Source organism: Pongo pygmaeus, chromosome 7 (assembly GCF_028885625.2).
Source record: "Pongo pygmaeus isolate AG05252 chromosome 7, NHGRI_mPonPyg2-v2.0_pri, whole genome shotgun sequence".
Taxonomy (NCBI): Eukaryota; Metazoa; Chordata; class Mammalia; order Primates; family Hominidae; genus Pongo; species Pongo pygmaeus.
In genome coordinates this window covers 92,320,641-92,346,547 of record NC_072380.2, presented here as the reverse complement: position 1 = coordinate 92,346,547, position 25,907 = coordinate 92,320,641, and the positions used below count along the sequence as shown (strand labels likewise).

General features: G+C 39.7%; 1 protein-coding gene across 6 annotated transcripts in view; it reads left to right on the top strand.

The window, feature by feature from the left end:
* TPD52 (tumor protein D52) overlaps positions 1-25,907 on the top strand; it is a 381,723-nt gene that overhangs the window by 101,622 nt on the left and 254,194 nt on the right. For 3 of the 6 annotated variants that reach the window (XM_054498023.2, XM_063668930.1, XM_054498021.2), the window contains exons 2-5: positions 9,618-9,733; positions 22,856-23,004; positions 24,658-24,759; positions 25,819-25,845. In XM_054498023.2, the coding sequence (XP_054353998.1) occupies positions 9,618-9,733; positions 22,856-23,004; positions 24,658-24,759; positions 25,819-25,845 (394 nt within the window). The remainder of the gene's footprint in view (positions 1-9,617; positions 9,734-22,855; positions 23,005-24,657; positions 24,760-25,818; positions 25,846-25,907) is intronic. The other 3 variants (XM_054498025.2, XM_054498022.2, XM_063668929.1) reach the window with 1 other exon arrangement.

The window sequence follows — 25,907 nt, the reverse complement described above, 5'->3', positions numbered from 1 at the left end:
CCTGAGATGCTACACAGGAAGATGCCCAGGGCAGTTCCCGCCACAATCACCCACCGCATGACGCCCATGGTGCCGTGCCTGAGAAGCGCTGCCTTAACTGGATGCTTAGTCTTTTGGGTCTCCCGAAGACAACCATTGTGGTGTGGGGACTTGCAAATATTCCTCCCACTTCTGGGATTTTATTACATCCAGAAACAACAAGGCACAGAGAATGGGAGCCCCAGGCACAGACTTACATGGGGAAAAAACGTCCTGTGATCTTTTTGGATGTTACCACTAAAGATACGTTGAATTATATGTTTAAACCTCTTTTTATGCCTCTAGGTTTAAAAAGGGGGATGCATATTTCCTCATGTTTGTGCTTAAATAAAACAGTCTCAGATACTGAAGTTTCTTATCACGACTCTGGTCTTAAAGTTATTGGTGCTGCTTTGAAGACTTGTGTAGGAAAGGCATGTGCAGCTTTATTTTTCAGAGATGCTTCCAGGGCTCAAATATATGTTAACAGATTCTTTCTTGGGTAGGCAGTGTTAACATTCAGGCTAAACAGCAGATATCTTAGACTCCATTTTGGCATCTTTTTCCCTCCTAGTTGAATTTTTTTGGGGGCAGCTGACATATTCTTTCTGTGATATCATTTGTGTCCCACCTATATAACCATGGTGCATTTGACTGCACACTCTTCCTGTAATATGAAGGTAGGTGACCTGCCCCCAAAAGTGACAATCTTTGGACAGATTATGTATGAGATGGAAGTAATATTTCTTTAGGAAAGTGACATTTCACATCTGCTTTAAATAGAAAAACCTTTCCAGGTAAAAACAGTGAAGTGAGAGTGCAATATATAAAATAAAAAGCTCGAGATAAAAGGAGAGAGAATGAAGGGAGACTGGGTTCTTATCTTTCTCTCTAACTTGACTGTATAACTTCCTATAATCTATTTATCCACAGTGTTGACAAGCGTCTGCTGTGTGCCAGACACTGTGCATCAGAGACCCTGCTAAGGCTAAAGACACAGGATTGGAGCATGAAGGCCAAGTATTGCCCAGCTGCAGTCTGTATTCTGTACAATAGACTGGACCGTAGGTTCTTATTCCCAGAGCCAAGGACTGTTTCTCAGCCCAGGTCATGGGGTCCAGGGGAGATCCCCCAAGAGTAGGAGACACTTTTGACTTATTGAAGCGAGTGGGACCTGGAAATAGGGATGGGGTTTCAGGCAGAGAAACTAATATTGCAAAGACACATGAAAAATAGTGTGTTTTAGAGATAGCAGAGATGGTTATACAACATTGTGAATATAATTGATGTCACCGAATCACATACTTAAAAATGGTTAAGGATGATACATTTTTCTCGTATATTCTACCATAATAAAAAATTAGATGGGCCAAAAAGTATGGGAGGTACATTTAAACATTTTTTTTGAGTTAATACCTTTCTTTCTTTCCTTCTTTCTTTCTATCTTTCTTTCTTTCTCGCTCTCACTCTGTTGCCCAGGCTGGAGTGCAGTGGGTGATCTCGGCTCACTGCAGCCTCCACCTCCCAGGTTCAAGTGATTTCTTGTGCCTCAGCCTCCCAAGTAGATGGGATTGCAGGTGTGTGCCACCACACCTGGCCAATTTTTGTATTTTTTAATAGAGTTGAGGTTTCACCATGTTGGCCAGGCTGGTCTTGAACTCCTGGCCTCAAGTGATCCACCTGTCTCGGCCTTTCAAAGTGCAGGGATTACAGGCATGAGCCACCACGCCTGGCCAAGTTTTTATATATATATATATATATACACACACACACACACACACACACACACACACACACACACACACACACGTATATATGTGTATATATGTATATATATGTGTATATATATGTGTGTATATATGTGTATATATGTATATATATGTGTGTGTATATGTATGTATATATGTGTGTGTGTGTGTGTGTGTGTATATATATATATATATATATATATATATATTTTTTTTTTTTTTTTTAGATGGAGTCTCTCTGTCGCCAGGCTGGAGTGCAGTGGCGCGATCTCAGCTCACTGCAACCTCCGCCTCCCGAGTTCAAGAGATTCTCCTGCCTCAGTCTCACGAGTAGTTGGGACTACAGGTGCACGCCACCACACCCAGCTAATCTTTGTATTTTTAGTTGAGATGGGTTTCACCATGTTGGCCAGGATAGTCTCGATCTCTTGACCTCTTGATCCGCCTGCCTGGGTCTTCCAAAGTGCTGGAATTACAGGCGTGAGCCACCACGCCCGGCCTACATTTCTTAAAAAAACAAGAAAAGCATGTCTTTCTGGAGGAACTGCAGGTTGGAGGGTATAGTGGGAGTGTTGTGCTGGTGAGGGCAGTAGCAGGAGATGGGGTAGGTGCTGGGGAGTGGGGCCAAATTGTCCAGAGTGAGGAGCTTTGCAAGAAGCTGGGAAGCCATCAAAGGACTTAAGGCACGGGAGTGGCGTCGTCAGATATGCACTCTAGAAAGCTCTTTGTTGGGGCAGGTTGAGGAATATTTGCAGATGTCAGAGACTGGCAAGGAGCTTAGGGGTAGGAATCTAAGCAACACACAGTGACAGCCCAAACTAGGCAGGAGGGCAGGATTGGAGGCAAGGAGTGAAGTGGATGTCCAGAGAGTGAGATGGAGCCATGACATCTCAGAGAGGTAGGAAGAGAAAAACCAGGAGGGAGGAGAGGAATGGCGATTTCAGACTGAAGTTCAATGTCAGATGGCCTTGGCGTGGCTAGATGAGGGTAGTGACCCAGAACTGTCTTTAGTGGAAGGGGCAGCAACAGGGTTGCAGGGGGTTGAAGAGTAATGGGCAGTGAGGAAGTGAGATCTGAGAGCCAAGACTCAGGGAAGACGAAAGGAGAGAGAAGAAGCAATTGCCAGGACAAGTTATAGGGCATGAACCCGGGGGAAACAGCAAATCCTTGTGTGTATCCATTGTTTGCAGGTAAGGGGCTTGGGGCTCTTTGAAGATAAATGTGATGAAAGAAGATCAACCAACTAGTAAATGGCTGAATTAGTGTTTATGCCGGTTTCCATTGGAATTATTTTCCTGGGGCTGCGGTAGCCAATTCTGGGTGGCTTATCACCTGGTTCTGGAGGTTAGAAGTCTGAAATGAAGGCATTGGCAGGGTCTTGCTCCCTGTGAAACGTGCAGGGCAGTGAATCCTTGTTGCCTCCTTGCTTCTGGTGGTTGCTTGTAGACCTTGGTGTTCCTTGTTCTGTAGTGATGTCACCCCAATCTCTGCGTGTTCTCTGTGCTTTGTGCTCTGTATCTTCACATAATCTCTTCTCTGAGTCTGCGTTAAAATTTCCTTCTTATAAGGACATGAACCATTGGATTAGAGTTCACTAATCCAGTGTGACCTCATCTTAACTTGATTACATCTGCAGAAATCCTGTTTCCAAATAAAGACACATTCATTGTTGTCAGGGGTTAGGAAATTGAAGACATCTTTAAAGGCAGCAGAGTTCAACTCACAACACCATCTAATTTCAAAGCTCATCTTGTCTTTTTCTGTTCTTTTAAAAAATCTGTCCTCAGTTTTCTCATCTTTATATAATGAAGCATTTGACTTAAACCAGGGGTCCCCGATCCCCAGGTGGTGGACTGGTACCCGTCTGTGGCCTGTTAGGAACCAGTGAGTGGCAGGCGAGTGAGCATTACTGCCTGAGCTCTGCCTCCTGTCAGATCAGTGGTGGCGTTAGATTCTCATAGGAGCATGAACCCTATTGTGAACCACACATGCAAGGGATCTAGGTTGCACGTTCCTTATGAGAATCTAATGCCTAATGATCTGAGGTGGAACATTTTCCTCTCAAAACCACCCATCCCCAACCCCCGTGGAAAAATTGTCTTCCATGAAACCAGTCTCTGGTGCAAAAAACATTGGGGACTGCTGACTTAAACGATTCAGAATTTTTTCAGATCTAAAATTGTATGACAATGGCCAAAAAGCTTTTAATCAAAATCTTAGAAAGTCTTGAAGCACTTGGTCATAATTGGAATAAAAGTCAAAGATGAAGAACTAGAGGGAAGAGAACCATTTAAGTGGGTGCTCCAAAGGGGGTTGGGGCTGCACCCAAGCAGGGAGAGGTGCTCCTCAAACTCTTATTTATGGCTTAAGTGTAGGTTCTACATTTTTAGTAAAAACGCTTTTGCTGCTTTCCCCAGTTGAAATTTGTGAAAGTATGTGGCAAATGGGTGGTTATGCATGGGAAAGTAAAGAGAGAGTTACTTTAATTAAATCTTTAAAGAATAATTCAGTTCAGATGCAGTATTAACATTGGCTCTGTTCTAGGCACTGTGAGTTCTGAGACGGAGAGATAAGAAAGTGACATCAGGACTTTATAGTCTAGAACTAGAGATGTGTTCAGGACTAAGCTCTTTCCGGTTCTTGGCCACTCTGCTCTGCCTTTCCCTGCTCTGACCACACTCGCACACACACATTTCCAGCTCATCTTCCGCACGTTATTCACAAGGACTCTGAAGTCTTGAAGTGTTGTATTTCATCAAATCCAAGACACCACAGATTGTAAGATGTTACTATTATTTTTTGTTTCATTAAGTATAAAATATGCTAATAGTTAAACTAAAAAAAAAACCTGCTTTATCATCACTTAAATTTTGTTTTAAATCTTTTTTAAAAATTATTTTTAGTAGAGATGGGGTTTCACCACGTTGCCCTGGTCTTGAACTCCTGGACTCAAGTGATCTGCCCATCTCTGCCTCCCAAAATGCTGGGATTACAGGTATGTGTGAGCCACCATGCCCAGCCCCCTAAAAATTTTTATTTAAATTTTTGTTGTTGTTGTTTTGAGAGAGGGTCTTGCTCTGTTGCCCAGGCTGGAGTGCAGTGGCACGATCACAGCTCATTCAGCTTCAACCACCTAAACCCAAGCAATCCTCCCGCCACAGCCTCCTGAGTAGCTGGGACTACAGGTGCAGGCCACCATACCCGGCTAATGGTTTTTGAGTTTTTGTAGAGACAGGATCTCACTTTGTTGCCTAGGCTGGTCTCGAACTCCTGGGCTCAAGTGATCCTCCCACCTTGGCCTCCCAAAGTGCTGGGATTATAGGTGTGAACCACTGTGCTTGGCCAAAAATTTTACATTTATTGAAGTTCTTTTTTAGATTTATTCAGACATTTACACTGATCATAACACTCTTGTGCATATTTTCTAAAATAAAAAAGAACATTTCCTAAAATGTCTTCACACCCATAATCTAACTTATTTGAATTGCTTTTCAACTTGGAGTAATCTATGTCTATTCTATTGATTTATTTTCCTCACATAAAATGTCTGTGGTGCAGCCTTTCTTAAGAGACGTCTGTAACCGGACCTGGCATTTTCTAAGCCATTTTGCAAATTTTGAAGCATGTTTGCAGGTGATAACCATGTCACAATGACTGGCTGATTAATTGTACAGTGCATCTCAAAGATGTAAAATGTAAAAAGTATCTTCAGATTGATGGGATGTGTCTCTGCTTGTCTTCTCCATCCTTACCCCCGAGACACTAGAACTCTCAGCTGGGAATCAGCGAGATGCATCACCCTGCCAGTGGACTCCAGACCCTTCTCAGGGGAGGCCACCCAATACCCAGCTTGCTGGAAGGACTTTTCCAAAGACAAGTCTAGACTTGTCACTTCCCCACCTAAAGCTCTTCAGGGATCCTTTGGATGGAACTGAAGACAGGCTGATAATCTGTTTGCACAGCCAGATGAAGAGAACTAAGGCAATGGCTAAAATGTTAATAACCCGATGGAAGAAATTATCACTCATTTTCAGTCACTTGTGTTTGATAATGTTATCTGTGACTTTCAAACCAGGGATCCCCACAGGTTCCTAGACCCTCAGGAAAGTAAAACGTTTCTATGGAGAAAGACTAGGCCCTGTTTCCTTGTCCTGCCATGATCATTGATATTTCTCTAAGATGTTCGTGACGGAGCTGAGTCGAGAGATAGAAAGGCCCAAGTATTAATCCTGCCTCTGTAACTCTGGGCAAATTATATAGCCTTAGAGGACCGCAGTTTCCTGGTGGAAAAAAATACTCCTCTCAGATGGTGGTTATGGGGTGTTTTTATTTTTATAAGATAACGTGTAGACTTCCCCTCACAGTGGCTGGTGTAGTAGATGTCAGTAGATATTAATTGTATTTTCCCCACCATCTTTGTCTTTTAAAAACAGCTTTCCATCAGATTCTGAGAAAAAAAAAAACAAACATTAAAATTAATGAACAAATAAGTTTTGGATTATGGTTTTCAATAATCTATACTTTTAAATGGTCTTATTTTCCACCTTCATGTTGTGAATGAGAAATTAATCTTTTCTCCCAAAAGCCAGACTCTATTTTCATATTAAATACTATACTATTACTGAACATACAAGAAACAGGATCATATCTAGACGAATATATAAGGCAAAATTTGGATTCCCAGGTTTGGGGAAACTTTAGTTGGAATTAATGAAGACTGCTTTTGATCTAGTCTGCCAGATTCTTTCACTTTTTAGGGTCTTATTATTGCTTCTAGATACCTTTCAGGTCTGACCGTCAGCTTCCTACTTTTGTCTTTGTTTTCAGATCAGTGATTTGAAGCATTTGTTTTTACATCAGACCGTCTAGGTTTAAAATCTGACCTCCACCAAAGATTTAGGTGTGTTAATCTGGGCAAGTTGCTTAATGTCTGTAAGCTTGAGGTTCCTGATCTGTAAGTGGTGACAGGGATCCCCACCTCACAGAAGTGTTGCACATAAGTATTTAAAACACTTAGTTTGGACTTGTCTGTAAATGGAATGCACTTTGTCATGGTGGCTGTGGTTAATAATTTTCTCAAGTCATGACTGTGATGTTTTGCTGGTGATTTTGGTATCTACCATTCTGTTCTTCCTTGGTGTTCTTTAATTTCTAATTTTTTTTTCCAGACTGCACTTTTAATTTTAATGATAATGATTTGCTGCCACCTATGGGCTAATGTGGAAAGAGCAGAACATGTCATTACCAACTTTCTTAGATGCTGAATATAAAATCTCAAGGTCATCCTGGCAGACTTGAAGCCAACTGGACAACCCTTCATCCTCTTTTCTGAGAGATTTATTTTCTTTGATAGCCTAGCCGCATACTTGAATAGAACCAGAATCCCCTTGGATTCTTTTTGGAATTGGGCAGTATACATAAAGCATTGTTAGCAGTCAGATACTGTGTTTTTCCCCTTGTTTGAGTAGATTTGCAAAAGAGTGTGTATAAAAAGCATGAAAGAGTCTTTGCTATTTAAGTAATTGTTTGGTACCTGAGTTTTGCTTGTTTTGTTTTGGAGATCTGTTCTAGTTGGAGAACTTGGGAATTCTGTACGAAACATTAAAAATAAAATAATGTTTAACAGGTAGCTCTGTTATGGTTCTTACTGTGTTGCCTTATATGATTGTTACTTGAATGCTTGACTCTCAGTTTCAATCTCATACAACTTTCTTCACATAATCTGACATAGAGGGTAAATTTACAAGCACACACAGATGCTGGGAAATGGTTTCTGACAGTACATAGTACAGCACCTTGTTCACGGTGTGATTTGGCAGGAGTTGGAGTAAGAGGTGCCAATGCCAGCTAGCAGGAGATGGGTCCAGTAAGGGCTGTGTGCCAACCTCAGGGGTCACACTTTGCTTTGAAAACAGTAAGGAATCACCAAAGGATTTTAAGCTGAAGAGTGATACAGTCAGATTTCTATTATAGAAATATTATTTGGGCAGTCTGTTCACAGATATTTTAGAGGAAGACCTGCGGAAGCAATTATGCATTGAGCTTTTCTACCTGCTGATTGTACCTATTAAATATTTTATATGCAGCCAAGAGCTTAATCGTATTTTTTGCCAGTCCGATTTGTGGTTTTTGAATTTTTTGTGTTACTTTTTGCCTTTAACAGTTCTGTACTTTCCAGTTAGGCACTATTTTGGTGCTGCCATGCTGATGATTATTATTATAATTATTAACTACTATTAATCAGTGAGTGTACAGTAGAGCCTATACCAAGTGCCTTTGTAACTTGTACACCATGTACATAAGCATCATCTGATTGATTCATGTAATTCTCTAATGTTTGCTGTGACGCTGGCTGCTTGTTCCACAGTGTGGTTATTCTCCTTCCTTTTTCTTCTGTGTCTGCTCCCTGGCGCCTTGCGTTGGGCAGGATGCCACATTGCTGCTGTGGCTGAACTGGCAGTTCTCAGAAATGGTCCTAGGGGGTAGCAGGGAACAACTGCAGTGGCTGTGATGCTCACTGGCAGGAAGAGCAGGCAGAGGAGTAAACCCTCCCCTGGTTTCTTTGCAAAAAAAAAAAAAATCTGTTGCCACGGGAGACTTTGTAATCCCAAACCTGTAAACTGAACTGAAGCCTAGGGTAAGGCAGCTGAGGCCAGGAAGGAGGTGACAAAAAGCTTAGTCATCAAATAATATGCAAATACAATATTTTAAAAAATTAATGTAAAAGAAAATCATGAATAAAATATCGCAATTTTAAATAAAGGTGAGATTACCAATAGTGCTGTTCATGCAGAGCCATTTTGGAGTTTGAGACGAAGTATCAGCAATACTGATCCTTCAATTTAAAATTTTGGCATTTTTGTTCATCATGGGTTCTTTGAATTTGATTTTTAAAAAATATTTCATTAAGATATTTATATTGAGTGTTTTAGGGGCCTCTTCAATTTTGCACCCAAGCTTGGGGTGCCTTTCTGGCCTTATCTTAGCCTGTGAGTGAGGACTGGGCAGGAAAAGAGGGGAGATCTGAGGGGCAGCTGCCTCCTGGTCACTCTCCAGTCATTCTTCCTGACAGGCTCCGTTCCAAGGGGAGTGGGTGTGGCGTGATTGGTCTTCAGTAGTGTGGAATGTCTCTATGTGGCTGTTGGTCATGTCTCTGAACATATACCTTAGTATTCTTTTATAAGGGCATCTGGATTATATATATCATCATATATATATGATGGCTTGAAGCCAGGAGTTCAAGACCAGCTTGGGCAACATAGCGACACCCTGTCTCTACCTCCTAAAACAAACAAACAAACAAACAAACAACTTACAAGAAGATGTTTTCTGCCTCCACTAATGGAAAGAAACAGAATAAAATTTACTTAGGACATTTAGTTCATTCAGTGGTTTACTCCTTTACTGAGTTTATGAAATGTTGGCTTTGATTACCACAGCAAGCTGAAGAGATATGCAAACTCCTGCCCTGGGTTACTGGGAAGGAGCTAAAATCTTTCATCTAATTTATACTGATTTACTTTTGCAGCAATTTAAAGTCTCAGCAAGATCTCATTTTGGGCCCTTCACTCTTCTGCCATAACTATATTGTGACTGAGACTATGAACAGAAGCTAAGAGAATGCTATATTTTCTAAATTCATATTTTGGCAGAGTCTACTTGGTGGTTTCCAGTGGTTAGCTCAGATTTTCTTTTGTCCTTTGCTGAGAAAGCCAGGTCATTTGAATGTCCAGAGATGAGATGTGTGGATCTACTCTAATTGGCTTTATTCTGGCTAGGACAGTGGAGGAGCTTAAATAACGATTTTACTTAGATTTTGCACTTTAAAAAATTGTTTAAATCCCCAACCAGGTCTGCTGAGAACAGATCCAGTCCCTGAGGAAGGAGAAGATGTTGCTGCCACGATCAGTGCCACAGAGACCCTCTCGGAAGAGGAGCAGGAAGAGCTAAGAAGAGAACTTGCAAAGGTAAAGAACCATTCCTTTTGCAACTTTATTTTTGCACTTAAAATGTACTGTCATTTGTGATTCTAAAGTACATGGTGATATGTTTATAGTTAGTTCCAGGGGAGGGAAAGCACATGTGTTTACTTCTCCAGCAGGTCTTTAGTAGGGGAGAGGAGATAGAAGAGGGTGACATCAGTTCGTTTTTATATGAGAAAAAAGTATATATGGGTAAAATAGATGTGAAAAGTAGAGTGTGAAGCAGGAAGTGAATGAGAGGAGTAGTAGTGAATGTCTTCTAAGGGACTTCACTGACGTCTGATACACTTGCTCTTCAGTGCATCAGTGACTTTGTTCTACCCTTGGCTGTGTTGCAGAGATGGCCACTTTCCAACTTCCTTCTGCCTTTCCTTCCTTCCAGTTCCCTCCTTCCCTCCCCTACCCCGCCTTCCCTCCCCTGTCTCCCTTCCTTCTCTTCCCTCTCTTCCTTCCTTCCCCTCCCTCCCTTCCCTCCTTCTTCCCCTTCTCTCCTCTTTTCTGTATTTCCACCCTCCCTCCCTCCCCCCTCCCCCTCCCTCCCTCCGCCATTCCCCCCATTCCTCCTCTCCTTTCCCTCCCTTCTTACTTTTTTTCTTTCCTAACTTCTTCCATGAAATTCATTTAACATAAAAATTAACCATTTTATTATATTTTATTTTTCGAGATGGGGTCTCGCTCTGTTGCCCAGGCTGGAGTGCAGTGGCACAATCTTGGCTCATTGCAACCTCTGGCTCCTGGGTTCAAGCGATCCTCCTGCCTCAGCCTCTTGAGTAGCTGGGGTTACAGGCGTCTGCCACTGTGCTCAGCTAATTTTTGTGTTTTTAGTACAGATGGGTTTCGCCATGTTGGCCAGGCTGGTTTCGAACTCCTGACCTTAAGTGATCCACCTGCCTTGGTCTCCCAAAGTGCTGGGATTACATGCAAAAAATTAATGAGTATAATTCAGTAACATGTAATATTCACAGTGTTGTGCAGCTGTCATCCCTTTCAAGTTCCACACATTTTCTTCACCTCCAAAGAGATCCCTGTATTCATTAAGCATTCAGTCCTGACTCCCCTCCTTCAGCCCCTGGCAATACCTAATTTGCTTTGTGACTCTACAGATTTAACTGTCTTCTGGTTATTCCATATAAATGGAATCATACAATATGTAACCTTATGTATTTGGGTTCTTTCATGTTTTTGAGGTTGATTTATGGTGTAACACATATCTGTGCTTCATTCTCTTTAATGACTGAATAATATTCCATTGTATGTATCTATTGTATTTTGTTTATCCATTCATCCATTCATAGACATATGGGTGATTTTCACCTTTTGACTATGGTGGGTAGTGAGTTAGGAACATTTTATGAACAAATACTTGCTTGAGTACCTAGTTTCAGTTCTTTTTCATATATGCCTAGATATGGAATTGCTTCATCATGTGGTAGTTCCATGTTTAATGTTTTAAAAATTTTTTAACTCTTTTTTTTAAGAGACAAGGTCTCACTCTGTTGTGTGGGTTGGTGATTGTGCAGTGTCATGATTATAGCTCACTATAATGTTGAACTCCTGGGCCAAGCAATCCTCTTGCCTCAGCCTCCTGAGTAGCTGGGACTCCAGGTACACGCCATTATGCCTGGCAAATTTTTTAATTTTTATTTTTCATAGAGATGAGATTTTGCTATGTTGCCCAAGCTGGTTTCAAACTCCTGGCCTCACGTGATCCTCCCACCTCGGCCTCCCAAAGTGCTGGGATTACAGGTGTGAGCCACCATTCCTGGCCCATGTTTCAAGTTTTTTTGGGAACCACCAAACTGTTTTCACAGTATTGACACCATTTAATATTCCCGTCAGCAATTTCCCCACATCCCTGGCAACATTTGTTATTTTCTGTGTTTTTGATTATAGTAATCCTAGTGGGTGTGAAGTGATATCTCATTATGGTTTTGGTTTGTGCTTTTGGTGTGATATCTAAGAATCCATTTCTAAATCCCAGATCATGAAGATTTACCTCTATGTTTTTGTCTAAGACTTTTATAGTGTTGGCTCTTAAGATTTAAGCCCTTGATCCATTTTGAGTTAATTAGTGTATATGGTTTTGGTAGGGATCTAACTTCATTCTTTTGCATGTAGCTAGTTTTCCCCAGTGAATGCTCGTGGCATCCTTGTTAAAAAAAAAAAAAAATCAGTTAACCATAGATGTATAGGTTTATTTCTGGACTCTGAATTCAGTTACGTTCATCTATATGTCTTTTCTTTTGACAGTATCACACTATTTTGATTACTATAGCTTTGTAGTAAGTTTGAAATCCAGAAATATGCGTTCTTTACCTTTTTCTTCTTTTTAAAAATTGTTATTCAAGGTTCCTTGCAATTCCATATGAATTTCAGAATCTGCTTTTCCACCCACACAAAAATGCTATTGGCATTTTGATAGGGCTCACATTCAATTTATAGATTGACTTGGTGAGTATTGCCATCTTGACAATATTAAGTCTTCCAGTCCATGAACATGAAATGTCTTTCCATTTATTTAGTTCTTAATTTATTTTAGCAATGTACAAAACATTTTTCTATGTACGAGTCTTATACTTCCTTAGTTATATTTATTCCTAAGTGTTCTATTCTTTTTGATGTGATTGTAAATGGTTTTTTTTTAAATTTTCTTTTCAGGTTGTTTATTGCTATTATATAGAAACATAACTGAATATTATATCTTGATCTTATATTTTGCAGCTTTGTTGAATTCATGAGCTCAAATATATTAAAAAAAATTTATTTGAGACAGGTATCACTCTGTCAACCATGCTAGAGTGCAGTGATGTGATCATGGCTCGGGGCAGCCTTGACCTCCCAGCTCGAGTGATCCTCCTGCCTCAGCCTCCTGAGTAGCTAGGACTACAGGCACTTGCTACCATCCGCCTGGTTAATTTTTTTATTTTTCAGTAGAGGTGGGGTCTTGCTATGTTTCTGGACTCAAGTGATCCTCCTGCCAAGGCCTCTCAAAGTGCTGGGATTACAGGCATAAGCCACCACACCCACTCTTGAATAGATTTTTTTGTGGATTCTTATTTTTTTTGGGGGGGGGGGGATGGTGTTTCACCCTTGTTGCCCAGGCTGGAATGCAATGGCACGATCTTGGCTCACTGCAACCTCCGCCTCCCAGATTCAAGCGATTGTCCTGCCTCAGCCTCCTGAGTAGCTGGGATTACAGGAAAGTGCCACTACGCCCGGCTAATTTTGTATTTTTAGTAGGGATGGGGTTTCTCCATATTGCTCAGGCTGGTTGCGAACTCCCAACCTCAGGTGATCCGCTCGCCTCGGCCTCCCAAAGTGCTGGGATTACAGGCATGAGCCACAGCACATGGCCTTTTTTGTGGATTGTTTAGGATTTTCTATATATGAAATCATGTCATCTGTGATTAAACATTGTTTTACTTTTCCTTTCCAATTTGAATGCCTTTAATTTATTTTTCTTGTCTAACTGCTTTGGCTAAACTCTTCAGCACAATATTGTGTAAAAATGGTAAAAATGGGTATCCCTGTCTTTTTTTCTGATCTTATGGGGAAAGCTTTCAGTCTTTGACCGTAAGTGTGATATTAGCTGTCATTGTTTTCACAAATGCACTTGTGTTGAGGAAGTTATCTTTTATTCCTAGTTTTAGTGGGTTTTTTTTTTTTCATGAAAGAGTATTGGATTTTTATGAAATGCTTTTTTTTCACCTATTGAAATGATTGTGTTTTTCCCCTTTATTATATTAATGTGGTATATAACACTGATTGATTTTCATGTGTTGAATCATCCTTGCATTCCTAGGATATATTCCACTTGGTCATGTTTTATAATCCTTTTAGTATGCTGCTGGATATTCATAGGAGATATGGGCTGCTGTTTTCTTGTGATATCTTTCCCTGGCTTTGGTAAATAGGGTAATGCTGGCTTCTTAGATGAGTTGGAAAGTGTTCTACCATCTTCTGTTTTTTAGAAGAGTTTGAAAAGGTTTGTCCTTTTTTTTTTTTTTTTTTTTTTTTTTGGTAGAATTAACCATTGAAGCTATCTATTTTTAGACTTTTCTTTGGGAGATTTTTGATACTTGTTCAATCTCTTTACTTGTTCAGATTTCCTCTATTTTGTTGGGTCAGTTTAGTCATTTGTATATTTCTATGAATTTGTCCATTTACTCTAGACTATCTAATATATTGGTGTACAATTGCTCATAGTATTCTTTTATAATCGTTTCTGTTTCTGTAAGGTTAGTATTAATGTCCCCACTTTCATTTGATTTTAGTTATTTATGTCTTCTCTCTTTTTTTTTCTGTCAGTCTAGCTATAGGTTTGTCAATTTCGCTCATCTTTTTCTTTTTCTTTTCTTTTTTTTGAGATGGAGTCTTGCTCTGTCACCCAGGTGGCTGGAGTGCAGTGGCAGCAGTCTTGGCACACTGCAGCCTCTGCCTCCAGGGTTCAAGCAATTCTCATACCTCAGCCTCCCTGGTAGCTGGGACTACAGGCATGCACCACCACACCTGACTAATTTTTGTATTTTTAGTAGAGACGAGGTTTCACCATGTTGGCCAGGCTGGTCTTGAACTTCTTTTTTTTTTGTTTGGAGATGGGGCCTCACTCTGTTGCCCAGGCTGGAGTGCAATGGTGTGATCTCAGCTCACTGCAACCTCTGCCTCCCAGGTTCAAGAGATTCTCCTGCCTCAGCCTCCCGAATAGCTGGGATTACAGGCATGTGCCACCACTCCCGGCTAATTTTTGTATTTTTGGTAGAGACGGGGTTTCAGTGTGTTGGCCAGACTGGTCTCCAACTCCTCACCTCAGGTCATCTGCCCGCCTTGGCCTCCCAAAGTGCTGGGATTACAGGCATGAGCCACTGCGCCTGGCTGTCTTTTTCTTTTTTTTTAGCCCTTAATGCACTGTTGATCTTTTTAAAGAATGAATTTTTGCTTTTATTCATTCTCTCTATTGTTTCCTCCTGTCCATTTTATCTTTACTCTAATATCTAATCTCTTCCTTATTTCCTTCCTTCTCAGCTTTGGGTGCAGTTTGCTATTTTTTAAATTTTTCTCTAATTCCTTAAGGTGTAGAGTTAGATTATTGAGATTTTTTTTAATGTAGGCATTTATAGCTATACATTTCTTACTGACAGTGCTTCAACTGCATCCCATAAGTTTTAATACATTGTTTTTGTTTTCCTTCATTTCAAGGTGTTTTCTAATTTCCTTTGTGACTTCTTTTTTGGCCCATTGGTTGTTTACAAGTGTGTGGTTTGATTATTAAGTAGTTGTGAATTTTCTGGTTTTCCTCTTGTTTTTGATTTCCGGTTTCATGGTGGTGGTTGGAAAAGGTGCTTTGTATGACTTTAAGTTTATTGAGACTTGTTTTGTTGCCTAACATATACTCTGTCCTGGAGAATGTTTCATGTGCATTTGAGAACAGTGTATTTCTACTATTTTGGGGTGAGCTGTTCTGTACATATATGTGTTGGGTCCAGTTGATGTACGGTATTGTTCAAGTCGTCTCTATGATCTTCTGTCTGTTTGTACTACTCATTTTTTTACCCAAAGTTTTATAAACAAGGTGGGGATAGAATGGATAAGGCAGATGGGTGATAAACCATTTGTGTGGTTGTTTTTTTGTTGTTGGGTTTTTTTTTTTTTAATTATACTTTAGGTTTTATGGTACATATGCTTAATGTGCAGGTAAGTTACATATGTATACATGTGCCATGCTGGTGCGCTGCACCCACCAACTCGTCATCTAGCATTAGGTATATCTCCCAATGCTATCCCTCCCCCCTCCCCCCACCCCGCAACAGTCCCCGAAGTGTGATGTTCCCCTTCCTGTGTCCATGTGTTCTCATTGTTCAATTCCCACCTATGAGTGAGAATATGCGGTGTTTGGTTTTTTGTTCTTGCGATAGTTTACTGAGAATGATGATTTCCAATTTCATCCATGTCCCTACAAAGGACATGAACTCATCATTTTTTATGGCTGCATAGTATTCCATGGTGTATATGTGCCACATTTTCTTAATCAAGTCTATCATTTTTGGACATTTGGGTTGGTTCCAAGTCTTTGCTATTGTGAATAATGCCGCAATAAACATACGTGTGCATGTGTTTTTATAGCAGCATGATTTATAGTCCTTTGGGTATATACCCAGTAATGGGATGGCTGGGTCGAATGGAATTTCTAGTTCTAGATCCCTGAGGAATGGCCACACTGACTTCCACAAGGGTTGAATTAGTTTACAGTCCCACCAACAGTGTAAAAGTGTTCCTGTTTCTCCACATCCTCTCCAGCACCTGTTGTTTCCTGACTTTTTAATGATTGCCATTCTAACTGGTGTGAGATGGTATCTCATTGTGATTTTGATTTGCATTTCTCTGATGGCCAGTGATGGTGAGCATTTTTTCATGTGTTTTTTGGCTGCATAAATGTCTTCTTTTGAGAAGTGTCTGTTCATGTCCTTCGCCCACTTGTTGATGGGGTTGTTTGTTTTTTTCTTGTAAATTTGTTGGAGTTCATCATAGATTCTGGCTATTAGCCCTTTGTCAGATGAGTAGGTTGCGAAATTTTTCTCCCATTTTGTAGGTTGCCTGTTCACTCTGATGGTAGTTTCTTTTGCTGTGCAGAAGCTCTTGAGTTTAATTAGATCCCATTTGTCAATTTTGGCTTTTGTTGCCATTGCTTTTGGTGTTTTAGACATGAAGTCCTTGCCCATGCCTATGTCCTGAATGGTAATGCCTAGGTTTTCTTCTAGGGTTTTTATGGTTTTAGGTCTAACGTTTAAGTCTTTAATCCATCTTGAATTGATTTTTGTATAAGGTGTAAGGAAGAGATCCAGTTTCAGCTTTCTCCATATGGCTAGCCAGTTTTCCTAGCACCATTGATTAAATAGGGAATCCTTTCCCCATTTCTTGTTTTTGTCAGGTTTGTCAAAGATCAGATAGTTGTAGATATGTGGCATTATTTCTGACGGCTCTGTTCTGTTCCATTGATCTATATCTCTGTTTTGGTACCAGTACCATGCTGTTTTGGTTACTGTAGCCTTGTAGTATAGTTTGAAGTCAGGTAGTGTGATGCCTCCAGCTTTGTTCTTTTGGCTTAGGATTGACTTGGCGATGCGGGCTCTTTTTTGGTTCCATATGAACTTTAAAGTAGTTTTTTCCAATTCTGTGAAGAAAGTCATTGGTAGCTCGATGGGGATGACATTGAATCTGTAAATTACCTTGGGAAGTATGGCCATTTTCACGATATTGATTCTTCCTACCCATGAGCATGGAATGTTCTTCCATTTGTTTGTATCCTCTTTTATTTCCTTGAGCAGTGGTTTGTAGTTCTCCTTGAAGAGGTCCTTCACATCCCTTGTAAGTTGGATTCCTAGGTATTTTATTCTCTTAGAAGCAATTGTGAATGGGAGTTCACTCATGATTTGGCTCTCTGTTTGTCTGTTATTGGTGTATAAGAATGCTTGTGATTTTTGTACATTGATTTTGTATCCTGAGACTTTGCTGAAGTTGCTTATCAGCTTAAGGAGATTTTGGGCTGAGACAATGGGGTTTTCTAGATATACAATCATGTCATCTGCAAACAGGGACAATTTGATTTCCTCTTTTCCTAATTGAATACCCTTTATTTCCTTCTCCTGCCTAATTGCCCTGGCCAGAACTTCCAACACTATGTTGAATAGGAGTGGTGAGAGAGGGCATCCCTGTCTTGTGCCATTTTTGTTTTGTTTTGTTTTCTGAGACAGAGTTTCACTCTGTTGTTGCCCAGGCTGGAGTGTGGTGGCATAATCTTGACTCACTGCAACCTCTGCCTCCCAGGTTCAAGCGATTCTCCTGCCTCAGCCTCCTGAGTAGCTGGGACTACAGGCGCGTGCCACCATGCCCAGCTAATTTCTGTATTTTTAGCAGAGATGGGGTTTTGTCATGTAGGCCAGGCTGGTCTTGAACTCCTAAACTCAGGTGATCCACCTGCCTTGGCCTCCCAAAGTCCTGGGATTACAGGCATGGGCCACCATGCCCAGCCATATATTTTTATATTTGTAGAGGGCATTAGAATACAGATAACCTTTTCCCACTTAACTGATTTTCAAAAACATTTTTATGCCAATATACTCTTGTGCAACCTCATTTTAAATTGCTGCATAGTCCATTTTGAATTTCCACAAGCTCATTTTTAATTTATATTATTTATAAACATTTGGATTGTTTCCATTTTTTTCTATTATGAATAATAGTTTGATGAAAATACCTTCATGTAAGTCTTTATGCACTTCTTTAATTAGCGCTTTAGGATAAAGTCCTGGAAGTAGCATTATGCCTGGGTCTAATGGTTTTTAAGAGTATATAGCCACATGGCCAAAATGCTACCCAGAATATTTCTTACAGTGTTTTGAAAGAGCATTTTTTTTCAAATCCTTGACAGTTCTCAGTATTGTTTTATTATCAACAAAATAAAAATAATAGTAATAGCACCTAATGTCTACAGACTGCATGCTGTGTGGGAGGCGTTAAGCTGAGCTCTTTACATGCATTATTTTATTAATTATTACAACAGTCTTATGGGGCAGGTGCTATTATGATTGATGGAAGAGGAAACATAGTCTTTATTTAACAGGTGAGGTTACCAGCTATATGATTTGTAAATATTTTCTCCCATTCTATGGATTTTCCTTTTCATTTTCTTTATAGTCCCTTTTAAAACATTTTTAAACTTAAATTTTTTATTTAAAAAATTTTAGATTCAGGGGGTACATGTGCAGGTTTGTTACATGGTAATACCTCATGATGTTGAGGTTTGGGCTTCTAATGATCCTGTTGCCCAAGTAGTGAACATGGTTTTTCAGCTCCTTCCCCCAACTCTCCCTCTCCACTTCTGGGATCCCCAGTGTTTAGTGTTCCCATCTTTGTGTCTGTGTATACCCAATGTTTAGCTCCCACTTATAAGTCAGAACATGTGGTATTTGGTTTTCCGTCTTTGTGTTAATTTGATTAGGAAGATGGCCTCCAGCTGTATCCATGTTGCAGCAAAGGACATGATTTTGTACTTTTTAGGGGCTGCATAGTATTCCATGATGTATATATACCACATTGGACAGTGAGCACCTGGGTTGATTTCATGTCTTTGCTATTGTGAATAGTGATGCAATAAACATATAAGTGCAGGTGTTTTTTTGGTAGAACAATTTCTATACCCAGTAATGGGATTGCTGCCATTGAATGGTAGCTCTGTATTAAGTTCTTTGAGAAGTATCCAAATTTCGTTCCACAGTGGCTGAACTTTAGGACTGTTATGAATAATGCCGCTGTAAGCAATTGTATACAGCTTTTTGTATGGATGTATTTTTTTTTTATTGTTGCTTGTTTGTTTTTTGAGACAGAGTCTTGCTCTGTTGCCCAGGCTGGAGTGTAGTAGCATGATCTCAGCTCACTGCAACCTCTGCCTTCTAGGTTCAAGTGATTCTCCTGCCTCAGCCTCCTGAGTAGCTGGGATTATAGGCATGCCACCACCATGCCTGGCTAATTTTTGTGTTTTAGTAGTATGGGGTTTCACCATGTTAGCCAGGCTGGTCTCAAACCCCTGACCTCAAGTGATCTGTCTACCTTGGCCTCCCAAAGTGCTGGGATTACAGCCGTGAGCCATTGCACCCAGCCTGGATATGTTTTCAATTCTCTTTGTTATATATACCTAGGAGTGGAGTTGCTGGGTCATATGGTAGCTCTATGTTTAACTTTTTGAGGAGCTGTCAAACTGCTTTGCTGCCAAACTTCATTTTACATTCTCACCAGCTGTGTCTGAGGGTTCCAGTTTCTCCACATCCTTGCCAACACTTATTAATCTCTGTTTTTTTAAATTATAACCATCCTAATGGGTATGAAGTGGTATCTCCTTGTGGTTTTGGTTTGCATTTCTCAAATTACTAATGAATGGTGTTAAGCATCTTTTCATGTGCTTATTGGTCATTTGTATATCTTGGGAGAAATGTCTATTTAAGTCCTTTGCCCATTTTCTAATTGGATTTTTTTTATTGAGTTGTAAGTTTCTTTATATGTTCTAGATACTAGACTCTTATTAGGTATGTAATTTGCCAATATTTTCCCCATTCTGTTGGTTGTCTTTTACTTTCATGACAGTGTTGTTTGAAGCACAACCTCTCGGCATCCTCCCTTTCCCAACCTCTAACACCCACAATTTTACTCTCTACTTAGATGGGTTCAGATTTTTTTCTTGGCTTCCACATGTGAGTAAGAACATGCAGTATTTATCTTTCTGTGCCTGATTTATTCTGCTTAACGTATTGTTCTCTAGGCTCATCCATGTTGCTGCAAATTACAGGATTTCATTCTTTTTTATGGCAGAATTGTATTCCATTGTGTATACCACATTTTCTTTATCCATTCACCTGTTGATGGACACTTGGGTATTGTAAATAGTGCTGCAATAAACATGAGGGTGTAGGTATCCCTTTGATACACTGATTTCCTTTTCTTTGGATAAATAACCCAGTAGTGGGATTGCTGGATTATATGGTATTTCTATTTTAAGTTTTTCTGAGAAACCTCCATACTGTTTTTCATAGTGGCTGTACTAATTTATATTCCCACCAACAGTGTATAAGAGTTTCGTTTTCTCTGGATCCTTGCCAGCATCTGTTAGTTTTTGGGTTTTTGATAACAGGCATAATAACAGGTGTGAGGTGATACCTCATTTTGATTTTGATTTGCATTTCCCTGATGATTAGTGATGTTGAGCATTTTTAGTATATTTGTTGGCCATTTATATGTCTCTTCTGAGAAATGTCTATTTAGATCCTTTGCCCACTTTTTAAATGGGATTGCTTGTTTGTTTTACTGTTGAATTGAGTTCCTTATATATTTTGGATATTAGTCCCTTGTCAGATGAATAGTTTGCAAATATTCTCTCCCATTCTACAGGTTATCTCTTCACTCTGTTGATGATTTCCTTGAATTTAGTCCCATTTGTCTATTTTTGTTTTTGTTGCCTGTGTTTCTGAGGTCTTAGCCGTAAAATCTTTGTCTAGACCAATGCCCTGAAGTGTTTCTCCTATGTTTTCTTCTAGTAGTTTTATGGTTTTGGGTCCTTAGTCCATTCTGAGTTGATCTTTATATATAGTGATAGACACATCAGAGATCCTTAATCATGCTCTTTATGCTTTTAAGGTCACTCTATTTTACATTTATATATTGAATTAAGGAATCTCAGCCATGATGTGCTGGGCTAGGTGTGTTAGCAGCACAAGCTAACCAACAAAGGTGGGGAATATACTGTGTTTGCATTGTTCAGAAAGATTTAGAGTGGTTTGTCTTTGCAGCTTTCATTAGAGGAAGTGAGTACCTCAGAGAAGTGCTAAGGGGTGGGAAACTTACCATTCAAGTCTATTCTTGGAAGTATCTGAAGCTTTGGAGTTTGAAGTAGAGACAGAGGAAGTGGGAAGCTTAAGAGAGTGTACATGAGAATTCAGCCAGTAAACTGAGACGTGCATTCAGAAAACCTAGATAGGAATTCTGGTTCCTACATTATTTGTTTGATGACTTTGGGCAAATCATTTAATTTACTTAATTTTGAACCTTATTCTTTCCTCTTTTTTTGTCCTTTTCTTCTTGTATTCCACTTTGTCAATGTACATCTTAAAATGTGACTTACAAAACTGGGTCCAGTACTTGTGACTCTGACAAGCACAGGGGATTATTTATTTGTTCTGAGGGACCTCCGTTCCAGTTAATCTTGTCTGAGAATGGTGTTGTAGGTTCTTTTTCTTCTTCTTTTTTTTTTCTTGGCAGCTGCATCACATTTGATTTATCCTTTTCTCTGTTGCACTAATTTTCTTTGTTTTGTGTTCTCTAAAGATTTAAACATCTGTGAAAACATTTGACTGAGCAATACTCTATGTTATTTTTAAAGGGCATGTTGTCTTTGAAATCATAGAAATACCGTGCAGGTCAGGGCTGAGAATATGGCTTTGCAACAAGCCAGGAGACGCATTTCTCTGAGGGTCTTAAATGTTAATGGATATACTTTAGGGACCTAGATTTTCAATTTCCTGGGACCTAAAGTCTCTTCCACATGGTGTCTGTTTCTCTCTGAAATAGACAGTTCACCCTTTTCCCTGTTTCTGAAATAGAGAGTCCACCATTTTCCCTGTTTTCCTGGATTAGCCTTTTGTTCTACTCTGTCCGTTTTTTCCTTTTCTTCATAGCTTCTGCTTAGTTTTAGATTCCTCAAGCATATTTAAGCTTTCCATACCTTTCATAATCTCACTGTAGCCTACCTATACCTCAAGGCTTCTTCAAGTTTTTTCAGCTTCTACTCGCAATGTCATCTCACTTCTCAAACTAGATTCCTGAGTGAGAGAGACTGAATAGTTGAGCACCTCTTTTCACACTGGGCTCATCCATTGGCTCTTGATGGATGGCTGTCCGTGGGTCAGGGCCCACCTCTAACCACCTAGTCAAGTCTGGGCAGTCAGCATCAAGGGGTTCACATGAAACCCTTGAGAGCAGGGCTCTCAAGAGGAGGTGGTTTGATTTATTATGGCCATGACTTTGCCAGACACAGGGACTGAGTATATGTATCCAGTATATATACGCATATCAAATTTGCAAGGAGGTTGGATTTGGGTTTGGCTTGGTTGTGTGTGTTTTGGTAGGGGGTGGAGATTATTTTGATTTAGTATACAAATACAAGTTTTGTAGGCATTCAAATAGAAATGTCTGGGCTGGAAAGGCAGACCCACAGGTCAGGAGAGTGGATGTTAGAGTGCTTTATTAAGTATTATCTGTGTAGAAATTTGAGTCCTAAACCTACATGAGATAGCTGAGTAAGGAAGTATAGGGAGAGAAGAGAAGGCCCAAAACAGCTTAAGATAGGATTATAAAGAGCTCCCATGGAGGAGGAGAGAGAAGCTCTACATGAGAGATCAGCAAGTAACCAGTTTACTCAACAACATTATATATTGTTTTTAGAGAGAAAGATAAATGATTCAAAAAATGTTTAATGACTGGAATTTTGGATGTAGTTCTGTGGTAATAATCTTAACTTAATGAATGACTTTTGCTATATTCCTACCCCAAACCCCTTCCTCATAGGTAGAAGAAGAAATCCAGACTCTGTCTCAAGTGTTAGCAGCAAAAGAGAAGCATCTAGCAGAGATCAAGCGGAAACTTGGAATCAATTCTCTACAGGAACTAAAACAGAACATTGCCAAAGGGTGGCAAGACGTGACAGCAACATCTGCGTATGTTCCCTTGATAATACACTTTCCTTGGGAATGTAAAGGATGCTATTGTGCCTTTTGTCTGGGGAGGGGAAGAAAAAGAGGATGAGGATGCTTCAACAGCTTTTCTTTGGATGACATGGCACCCTTTTTTTTCTAATTTTCAAGTGTGCCTGCCTTTTTCTGTAACTTTGATTTTTCCAGACCTCTTGTTCTAAGGAATAGAAAGAAAGCTAGCCAGTTGGAGAAATAAAATTCAAATTCCGTAAGTGTTATGTATTGACTTGCCACAAATATGTACATTGTGTCTTTTAGTCCTCAGAACAACCCGGTAAGAATGGGTGGCAAGATAACCCTGGATAAGGAAACAGGCTCAGACAAATTAAGTTTTCATGTCACAAACCTCTCAAAATGTGGAGTGGGGATTCAAACTTAGGTCTGGAGCCAGTCTTTATTATTATTATTAATTTATTTTTTTAACCTTGCTCTGTAGGTATCATAAGATTCTCAGGTCATAGTCTCAGATATATGCTCTTGGCAGAGGTCAATCCCTTAGGCTTTTTGTTTTTTGACCACACATGCTATAATATAGCATTATCATAATGCAGTTTTGTTTCCCGGCACAAGGAGGAGCAAGCTTCTAGCAGCAGAAACCAAACTGCTCTGTCTTCTGTATTGAGAGCCATCTGCAGAGCTGGTGAGCGTAGAAGTTGTTTTACAATTTAACTATCAGAAGTGAGGCCAACTGCATTTAACATGACAGTACTTGGGTCCCCAATCTTTCGGTCCATTTTTTACGCATCTAAGTTGGCAGTGGGAAAACATACAGGAAACTATTTTTTCAACAGTATTATCATGAACCATGTTTTTTATTGGTATTTGATCTTGACAGGGTAAGTAAAAATGCCTGAGCATTCTTTCCCCAAATGTGGGAATTGTTTTGGTAGGTACGATATTATTTTATTTGTTTTTTTGTTGTTGTTGTCGTTGTCATTTTTTTGTTTTTGCTTTTCCCTTCTCTAATCTCCAGGTAGCTGGGAAGGAGGTGGTAAATTATAGCTTTGCGTGATAGCAGATATCACACTAGAATAATTTGAAGCATTGCATATTTTACATACTTTGTTGAAAGTCCATCAAGTCCTTATTTGGTAGCTCTAAAGACATGCAAAAATTTTTTAAAACTATGCCCATAAAATGTATTTGGATAATAAAATACAAATGGGTCCTACTTATGCCAACTACTAATTGCTTCCGGCCCTTTTTTAGGAAATCAAGTTGACAAAGGCATCTGAGGAATTTGATTTCATTTTTGTTTTGTTTGGATTATGTGAGAAAAGAACAAGAGGTATGAGTTCTTTCAGGCCCTTGTGTATTTTCATCTTGGTTTGATGATTATTTTTACCCTTACCTTGACTTCTTTGGCCCTGCCTTTATAGGACTCTGTCTTTCTGGCTGGACTAGGGCACTGCAGAAGATTGTGCCTGAGCTTAGGGTTGAGCATACGAAGATGTGGTGATGCCGCTTTGCTGGTTATGAAGGATTTTAGAAGTTCTGAAAAATGTTTTCTCTTTTTGAGAGTTCTCCAGCAGGTGGTGACCACTGCACTTGAAACAATCGATATTAGAAAAGATCAGCTGACCCTTCTTTGCTCTGTGTGTTTATAATTTAATATAGTTACAAGAAGACATCTGAAACCTTGTCCCAGGCTGGACAGAAGGCCTCAGCTGCTTTTTCGTCTGTTGGCTCAGTCATCACCAAAAAGCTGGAAGACGTAAAGTATGTCCTCATTTTTCCTTGCTCATTAAGTAGCTGACGCAAATTAAAATGTTATTGTTGTTGCATCTGTTTCCTGACCTTGGCTCTAGTTGATGCTAGCTACTCCTGTTAGAGTGAGGGAGGGCACTCCTTCAAACCAGTACCTGGAAGGCTCACCTAAGGTCTTCTAGGCCTAGCATTCTAACATCAAATGATCATCTGATGATCATTTAAGGTTGTTGAAAAATTCTGGTTGTGAACTTCTGTGTCTTTTTAGTTCTTCATGATCATGCAGGGTAAGTATGTCTTTGGTTGCAAATCTGTGATTGTGGGCAGAGCCTGGTGTGTTACTAAGGATGACTACAGGAGCATTGAAGTGCACGCTTCGATTCAGATTTGGCTTCACGTTCTATATGTGACATTTTATACCATGGTGTGATTACAACATGCTCATTTGTGCACTGTTTTATTCTAACTGGTAAGCTGTAACTACGTTCATGCTTAGGCCAAAATCTTGATTTTGAGTTGTTGCTTTTTTTTTTTTTTTTGCATTTAGATTAGTCTGCAGAGTTTTCCTTGCCATTTTTATAAAACCACTTCACAGTGCTTTTGTGCCCCCCCTTCACTCATGTGGATTAGGATAGTGATGAAAATGACAAATGTGGTTTAAGTCAGCTGTGCTTCTGTTGGCATGCAAGATTTGTGTTTTAAAAAAAAATGCTCAGATTGCATGGCTTTGTGTTTTGCATTTGTGGGGAAAGTGTATCTTACAACCAGAATTTCTTGGTTGAATAGGTTTAGTCAATTTATGTGTTATACTTTATATGAAAATAACTAAATTCCTCGCTCATTATATTTAGACTGTCATTGTCTAAGCATAATGTAATAAATATAGCTTTCTTGAACTCTTTTGACAATTATGTATATATCTATTAGGTGTTCATTTTCTCTATGCTGACTGAATTGTGTAGCAGTTTAGAGCCCAGGGAAAACATTATATGTTTAAAACTTAGGTTATTTAATTGTTTTAGATTTATCAGAACTTCTTTCTTTTTTAATGCTTACTCTGGCTTCTTACAGATTGCAAGCCTTTTCACATTCCTTTAGGTAAGGAGAGTTTGAACCATCACTGCAGTCCAGCAGTTGTATAAGAAAAGTGTGCTGAGATT